General features: G+C 40.1%; 1 protein-coding gene across 1 annotated transcript; it reads left to right on the forward strand.

Annotated features, from left to right (window-relative positions):
• Window positions 1–202: 202 nt before the first annotated feature.
• On the forward strand, window positions 203–7,356 carry LOC306748162 (eIF5-mimic protein 2-A). Its single transcript, XM_079231294.1, has 12 exons — window positions 203–310; window positions 977–1,050; window positions 1,517–1,693; window positions 1,872–1,966; window positions 2,050–2,115; window positions 2,273–2,408; window positions 4,236–4,345; window positions 4,569–4,739; window positions 5,629–5,775; window positions 5,899–6,037; window positions 6,269–6,391; window positions 6,644–7,356. Exons 2-12 carry the CDS (start codon window positions 987–989, stop codon window positions 6,676–6,678), a joined length of 1,263 nt encoding a protein of 420 aa, XP_079087420.1. The 5' UTR covers window positions 203–310; window positions 977–986; the 3' UTR covers window positions 6,679–7,356.
• Window positions 7,357–8,815: the final 1,459 nt, after the last annotated feature.

An 8,815-nucleotide genomic window follows, 5' to 3' on the forward strand; every position in this document is an offset into this window, starting at 1 on the left:
GCAATCCATTTTGCAAAATAGGCAGACGGTAAATTCAACCATATTGTATTGAATACTAAAAATTAGCGTGACAGTTACTATGGTTAGTTCATTCCAACAATATTTTCTCAGTTTTAAACAATTTGTGATCTGCGTCTACCCCACACAAGTGTAATGACCCACATAGAATCGGCGTTAATGCGCATGCGTTGTTCCGTTTGCACTTTCCTCTTCTCTGGAATTGCCTGCTAACGCTACCTGATTGTAACGTTTTAACCAGTGGTATTCGTTTATATTTTACTGACTGTTTTTGCGCATAAAGAGGATTTCGGTGAGTTGCTGTTTGTCTTTGTCCAATCTAATTGAGCAACGGTCCCATATTTAAGCTTATTTCTGCACTGCGTCAGGCTGACGGCAGCTAGCTAGCTAACCTAAGCTAACCCAACGTTAGCATTGACGTTAGCCGTTGTTGGTTGAAGTTAGACATTCACGGCTTTAAACACGTTAAGCTAACGTCCATTTGTCGGTGTCACCGTGTATGTCATTTCGCCAGATCTTGATTAACCAACATTTTGAAAAAATATTAATGTATTCGCATCATAACGGTGAACACGAGGTTGGAGCGTTAGCTACTCATTTTCCATCGTGCTGGTAGAACTCACGCTCGCTAGCTAACGCTATATTTAAGTATTAAGGTGGCTGATGGATGGTATGTTTTCCCATGCACAATGTGCTGTCCAGTGTCGTTCCTTGTTTGTTTCCATTACATGTCACGTTATATTTGGTTTAATGATAATTTAGAAACGGCCTTCACATTTTTAATGTTGTTTTACACGATGTTTTCAGTTGTTAAATATACTTTAACTAAGTGATGGCTAGAATTGTGTTATTATTCATGGTTTTAGCCTGCGTGTTTGTTATTATTATTATTATTATTATTATTATTATTTTTAAACATAATTATGTCCTGATCTTATTTCCTAAACTTGTCTTTCAGAGTGTCTTTTATGAGTAATCAAAGGGTGCAGAAGCCTACGCTAACAGGCCAGCGTTTCAAAACCCGCAAAAGAGGTGACCGACTGGAGTGAATCGCACAATTCTGCACACGAGGAATTGAGGGTCTATCAGATTTCACAAAGAGCACCTGCTTCCAACTTTTCATAGTACTGACTTTTCTATCCAACCCCATACCTGTTTACAATCACAGACACAGGAATATGATTGTACAGTTTTATAACTAAAGACTATGCCCATTTGTTCACAAACTAGATATTTAACACTTTGCCACTTTCATATTAAAGACGAATATATGGCCCAACACTGTGTGGCAAGTACATTTAGTTAAAAGGGTGATGTGTTTCACGGCCACTAAAGAGTAGGCACACATGCATACGTAAATGTGACTTTACTCTAGGATTTTACTGTCATGCCTTATGCAAGGGAGATACTGTGTGAATTTATATGTTGGTCTTAACATGTCTTTTAGAAGGTCATAAGTGGCAGGATAAACTCAAGTGTGTTTTTGTTTTTTTAATAGATGAAAAGGAGAGGTTTGATCCCTCCCAGTTTCAGGAAAGCATCGTACAAGGTCTGAACCAATCTGGCACTGATTTGGAGGCTGTCGCGAAGTTCCTTGATGCTTCTGGCGCCAAGCTTGACTACCGCCGCTATGTAGAGACTCTTTTCGACATCCTGGTGGCTGGTGGGATGCTGGGTAAGAAGCAGGACTCTTTGTCATATTAGTTCCATACATTATTGAGCTGAACACCGCCATGCAACAAATGGTTCGCAAAAGCTTTTATATTTATTGTTCGGTTTGTATTGTTGCAATTGTAAAACCCAGTGGAGGTTTGAAGCATAACTCATGAAATTCTGAAACTGTTTCTTTTTAGCCCCAGGGGGTACCTTGTCCGATGACATGGCCCGCACAGAGTTCTGTCTCTTCAAAGCACAAGAGGACATGGAGACTATGCAGGCATATGCCCAGGTGGATATCATTTAATTCCTGCTCAATGTTCACTGCCATCACAGGAAAGTTAACAATCTAAATAATTGTTTGTTTCCTTTTAGGTCTTTAACAAGCTCATCCGGCGTTACAAATACTTGGAGAAAGGATTTCAGGAGGAGATTAAAAAGGTTTGCATTTGCTAAAGGCATCTTTACAGGAGCACATGGTACCTTTCCAGGTCAAGTTTCTGAATTCATGACCATGTTATTCTAACTTGAATGTCAAAAAATCAATATGTCTAACTTAATTCAGCCTTCAAGATTGTGTTTGTTTGCTTTTTGGCAGCTGCTGCTGTTTCTCAAGGGCTTCACTGAGTCTGAGCGCAACAAGCTAGCCATGCTAGCAGGAATCCTGCTGGCCAATGGCAATCTCTCTGCAGCCATTCTAAGCAGCCTCTTCAATGAGAACCTCGTCAAAGAAGGTACCAACTTATCTGGCGTGGCTAGTTTTGTTTATTTTGCAGAAAAGAACAGCAGGTAGAAATATTTGGACTGATATTCAATAAGTATATGTTAAGTAGGGGGGAGAATCATCTCATACCTTCAAATGAATTATTAAACTTGGAATTATTTTTACCATTTGTCTCTAGTACCTGTGATGGATTATTGTTTTGTTTTTTCTCACACTCCTTCCCAGAATCTGTCTTTTTAAAAATGCATGGCTTATTGTCTTCTAATTTAAGGGTAAACGTGAAGATGACCATAAATGTATATCCTCATGCAAGCCTAAATACTTTACAGTTATTAGTCTATACGTAGCGCAGACACTACCCCAGGTGCAGTTCATGAATCTGCACAATTTCCGTTATTTGAAAGTAAGGAGTGTTTAGTCTATTGCTGAAAAAGCTGTAGACTGAAATGCCCTCAATTTCCCGGCCCAAATCTAGTTCAGTTTTAGAGGGATTGAAACCACCAATCTATGTTTTTGGAAAGAGAAAAAGGCTTAGCAGTAGATGCCTACAATCGCATCTGAGAAAGATCCATCAGGCAATGAAATAATGTTTTACACTCGGGATCATTCAGTTAAGGAGACTGAATTGGTTCTGAACTGCATGAACATCATTAAGATCTAATTTAGTTTTGCTCTTACTTACCTGGAAATCCATGCGTATATATGAGTATACTATATTTTTCTGAAACGCCCGTATAGTAAGCATTATCCTTTGCAATTCCAAGGACGAGACCATTGCTACACAAATTAAACATTTGGGGAAATTAAGTCAGTTGGCAGTCACAAATGCACAAAACTTTAATCCATCCATAGATAAGCAAACAGGCTTACAAACAGACATGCCAAGCTACCCTCAAATAACCTGTCCCAACAAAGAGCAGCTGATCAAACTACAGTCTACAATACTGGATTTTTTTTTAGATCAAAATTGATTTGAATTGTAATTATTTCCTACATCAATTCATAACTAAATAACCATTTTGGTACAGAGTCCTTGAATTGATGAACCGAGAATTGTGATTATGTCCTGAGTGGGACATATTGCCTTTCAGAGGACCAATTATGAAACTGAGACAATGTTTCTAAACTACCTCAAACATATCTTTGACTTTACTGTACTGCAGCATCTTGTTGAAATCCGATTTGCTCTGATACAAGTCTGCAGTAAACTTCTATGCTTTGACTAACATCACTTCAAGTCAAAGCTTTCATGTGAATATGTACCTCTATGCCCACATAGGCTGAAATAAGTAGTTAATAATCCTCATTCCTAATGCAAAAGAGAACCGGAAGACTCAGCATTGAGAAGACAGAATAGCCCATCATTTATGTGAATATGTTTATATTTGTCTTTTTACATACGAGGATGAATTTATATTGTCTAACAAAAGGATGTGAAGCTTTGCTTTGGCCTGGTGTTTTAGCCAATTGTCTTGCTAGCGGGGAAAAAAGAAACTGTCTTCTGGATGGCTTCAGTTGGTCCCAATGACAGCCATTTTTCTTAATGTATCAGGACCTTTTAAAGATAACTGTAGGTAGAAGGGAGTTGTTGAGAATTTCATTTTTGCTATGTCGCTGAAATAATGTTCACTGAAATTTGAATATGGTTGGACATTTTTAATACACCTGTTCCAAACTAATTTAGTTGACTGCATCTTTGTTGTTTTAGGCATCGTTCCAGTTAAAACCTGAGTAATTGCATCCTGTGAGGTTGTTTACCAATGTATTACTCAGGCCTAACTTTATCCTGGCAGGTCTGTTCGCAACAGCTGACTCCAATGTTTATGCATTTGTTCAGGTGTTTCAGCGTGCTTCGCTGTAAAACTCTTCAAATCCTGGCTTTCTGAAAAGGACATCAACTCCGTTTCTTCCGGTCTCCGGAAGGTTGGCATGGACAGCAGGCTCATGGTGAGAATGACGAGGCTCAGGTGAAGTATTATGCTTCCCAATGCAGTAAGGGTTAGCCGTCTGCCTGCAATCACGGTTCTTTGCTGAAAATAGGATTAACAATCTGCGTGATTGTGCCATGCAGTACTCAAGGAATTAATGAACAAAGGCTTCTTAATTGCTGAAGAAGCTCATGTCTGACTAAACAGGGTCTGCCTCAATGTTTGACTGTCTGCTTTTTCAGGAGCTGTTCCCTGCCAACAAGCGCAGTTGTGAGCACTTCTCAAAGTACTTCTCGGACGCCGGACTGACGGAGCTTTCGGACTTTGCCAAAAACCAGCAGTCCATAGGTGCTCGCAAGGAGCTGCAGAAAGAGCTTGAGGAGCTGATGTCACGTGGGGAACCCCTCAAAGATGTAAGCCCTTATTAGTTTTTAAACTTCTTTTACATGAACTGAGTCCCATTTTGCGTATCAACGCCACTCAGGGCGGCACTTAGTTTATGCTCGTCTCTGTGAAGCCGGTGAGTGCCAGAAAGCGACGCAAACACAGTGCGCCTAGGCTCCTCAAATTGTCGCAGAACTTGGACGTTGACCTCTGAGTTTTTGTAACTTCATCATCATGTGACTATCATAAATAGTTCACTGATGAAAGCCCTATTTGCATGTCGAGATTATACAAAGAAGACCAGTTCGTTTTGAGGTTTTTTTTTTAACAAATCAAAATTGTTTATAGGATATTCAACCTTTTGTTAATTTAAAATGCATGTAATACTTGACTTTCTACTTCACAGGGCTTGTACAAAGGCAATAAAGTAATCCATGAATATAAAATATGATTTTACAGATGACAGCCCCTCCTCTGTATTGTGGAGGTTTTTTTTATGGCGTTTTGCCAGTCACACCGGGTTACACTTGTTGTCTTTTTGATTGTTTACAGTTCATTGTGTTTGTACGCCCTGGCGTTTTCGGAGAACAATGCAACGAACGGAGCATAAAGTATAAACGCCTCTGTGCGTGCCAAGCGCGAGTATAAACAAAGCTTGAGATTGCTTTCTTCTTAACCTCTTCACCTGTTTGTCTTGAGGAGGGCTGGAGGAAAGGACGCAGTGAATCAATGACAAGTTGCTGAAATCCACTCGACCTCAACATATTATCTGCTCCTGCAAGCCTCGGTATCCTGCCAGGGTTCTCGTACCTCAGACTTCGGCAGGCTTTGAAAAGCAATAACCCTCAGCATATGTCTGCCGTGGTTTTCCCACTTTTCCAATAATGTGTGTTCCATCTCTGGACCCGGGTCTTACAGATCATCGCCTACGTCCGAGAGGAAATCAAGAAGAACAACATCTCTGAGCAGACGATGATTGGACTAATTTGGGCCAGTGTAATGAGCTCGGTGGAGTGGAACAAGAAGGAGGAGCTGGTCACAGAACAAGCCATCAAACTTTTAAAGGTGACTTAGAGAAGATAATTGATTTACTAACCCGAAGCCATTTCACCGGAAAAGTGAAAGTAATTGAACAATTCCGACCGGTGCATCAGATGCCTGTACAACTCTTCTGTTTTACCTTCTCAGCAATACAGCCCGCTGCTGAAGGCATTCACCTCCCAGGGCCTCTCTGAACTAACTCTCCTGCTGAAGATCCAGGAGTACTGTTACGACAACATCCACTTTATGAAGGCATTCCAGAAGATCGTTGTGCTTCTCTATAAAGGTATACGCTCATTTTTCCATCCTCACATTTGCGGGGGAAAAGTTAGTTTTATAGTGTGGAAGCTGTGATTCCAGATGGCCAGAGATTATCGCCAAAAGTTTGTCTTGATTGATGTTTGAAACCTGCTTGGCGACATTTGTTTTTCAAGCACCTGTGGAAATATTTGTGCTGTTGGCATCATGTTGGATGGATTATTTATTTTTTCATGCTTTTGTTTGTGTCTTCTCAAAGCGGATGTTTTGAGTGAGGAGGCGATTCTTAAGTGGTACAACGAAGCCCACGTTGCCAAAGGAAAGAGCGTCTTCCTTGAACAGATGAAAAAGTTTGTGGAATGGCTCAAGAACGCAGAAGAAGGTAAGCGTCTCTTCTTTTCTGCCTTAATCACATGGTGGTTTTGGTTCTACCTCTCGCAGCCCTAGAATGCCAAAACATACCATGGGTTTGTGTGTTATCTGTTTTTCTGAATAACAAACGGACGTATCGATTTATCCCGTGTGTTATTTCTTGTTTCAGTCCTACTTCTGAGTGACATTGGTGGTAATGCTTAGTGTGCATTTATGGTAACGTAGCGTAGTGCTGACTGATTTTTATTTTTTATTTTTACAGAGTCGTCTGAGTCTGAGGAAGAGGAGGCAGACTGAAGACCTCGACCTCTAACAACAACCATTTTGATTTCTATTTCTACATTAACATAGCACCAGATGCAGTAGAAGAACTCGTTACAGGAGTCTTGTCTGTATTTTGTTTTTTTCCTTCTCTATTCCCTACCTCCTAATAACTAGTTCAACTGTAATGTAAGGGCTTTAATATGGTTTTAATTTCCACCATGTTTTCTCTCTGAATAAATACCTGTACTCCTCTGGAGCCGGTCACAGAACCACATTTAGCTAAATAGATCGAAACCCATTTTATGTGACAAAGGGGGACTTTTTTTGGACAGATGGTTCCCTTTCAAATTGGCCCGTTTGGAGGCATATTTCACAGCTATTATATTTAGTCATGGAACTCTAATTTGCCAGAGGTCTGTCTGTGAAGCCATGATATCTTGCTCCTCTGAAAGGCAAACCGTTGTTGCAACCTCATTTTGCATTTCTGCCAATTATGTGACAACTTGGAATGTTTTGCCAGTTTTTAGATTTTGTCTCCATTATTGGTGATGGAGATATGCCATTTCAAGCAGAGGTTATGGTGGCCATGCCCCACAAAATGAACTTTAATTGTTTTCTACATCTTACAAAACAGAACCATGCAAGTGTATTTCTTTTTTCCTTTACCATACAGTTTGACTTTTTAAAATAAAGGGAAATTAATGGTTTTCATTACTGTTGGATTTACTTTTAAACTACTTACTAATTACTTATCAAATCACCATTATAGTGTGAACATGCATAATGAAAATATCATGAACCGTTAGACGAATATTTTAGTCAAAAATACACCGCCGATGGAACAGAAAGTGAAATCCATCTCTTGTGTCACATGATTGTTTGATCTCCTGCAGCCCCACTTAATCAAGTAATCAAGAAAGGCAGCCTAGCATGCGTGACCCCAGGTGCAAACAACCGTCCCGCTTACCTCACTTCTGTCTCACTTTTAACTGGTAATTATGGCTCAGTCGAGCGTGCAAAAATGAGAGTGAGACAGTGATTCAAGATGTTATGAAAACGGAGGTCCATGCACATTCATTTCAAGTCATATTACAAAGTCTGACAAACAGACCGCTCATTTTAATGACCTACTACAAAACAAATTGTGAATTTTGAGTGCATATTTAACCACATGCATGGCAGGTGATCTCCGTGTCAGGAAACTTTATATTGATTTTCCCAACCAACCAAACCACTTTTTTTTTGGTAGTTTTGAGTCGAGAACTTTTATCTCTTCCCCTGGAAATGATCCATCCATTCATGCATGCTGGAGCATTTTTGTCTATCTTCCAGAGGAAAATGATTCACTTCAGCAGCCATCATACAGTCACCCAAGGCCTGGAGTGGTGATGGTAGGAAGTATTGTAAGTAAAGGCAAAGCTGAATTCTCAACATTTTATCAAGCGCCTACATAGGATGGGTAATATATTCTAGTCCAAAGGAGTCTACTGTACAGTACAGCAGAGTAACTGACTAATCATCAATTTCACTCGGTACCAACAGATGGCAGTAAGTCCCTTAAAAGATGCTCTTTCCTACCATTAAAGCCTTCCACAGTTTAAGAGTTGAGCTCAAAAAGCCATTTTGAAGAAACAAGACTGGAAAGTATTCGACACAGGCAGAACTACAAAGTATCCGACACCAGTGCTTTCTCTGTCCCAGGAGGATGTGTGCGCCTTTTTTGTTTTATTTAGTCACTCTAAAGAACATGAAACAATTTTGGAGAGTGACATTTGGGAAGGGTGTGTGTGTGTGTGTGTGTGTGTGTGTGTGTGTGTGTGTGTGTATGAATGACAATGATGCACCCTATGCACTGGCAATGCCATTTTGGTGGGGCCGTTATCTGCTGGTTACCAGTGCTGCTTCACACCACACATTGCTCCCATTTTCAAACAATTACATTATGCTGCTGGATATACAGTAGGTGTCCCAAGGCTTACGGTTTTCACAGTTGTATCTTGAGGTGGGGAGATGTGGGCTTGTCTGTTAGTGACAGGGACGCCATGCGTGTCAGCATTCCCTAAGTGACCATTCATGATTTCATCTCGTTATCCTGCAGCAACAAACATATTTTTTTGTAATTTAGATTTTTTTCTTTTCTTCAATGACGCAACGTGTGTCAGAAAAATAG

This window comes from Taurulus bubalis, assembly GCF_910589615.1.
Source record: "Taurulus bubalis genome assembly, chromosome: 15".
NCBI classification, from domain to species: domain Eukaryota; kingdom Metazoa; phylum Chordata; class Actinopteri; order Perciformes; family Cottidae; genus Taurulus; species Taurulus bubalis.

Coding starts and splice junctions, on each gene's coding strand:
- LOC306748162 (XM_079231294.1), top strand. CDS start 987: ATGAGTAATCAAAGGGTGCAGAAGCCTACGCTAACAGGCCAGCGTTTC. Junction 4,346..4,568: donor GCATGGACAGCAGGCTCATG/GTGAGAATGACG, acceptor CTGCTTTTTCAG/GAGCTGTTCCCTGCCAACAA. Junction 4,740..5,628: donor GTGGGGAACCCCTCAAAGAT/GTAAGCCCTTAT, acceptor CGGGTCTTACAG/ATCATCGCCTACGTCCGAGA.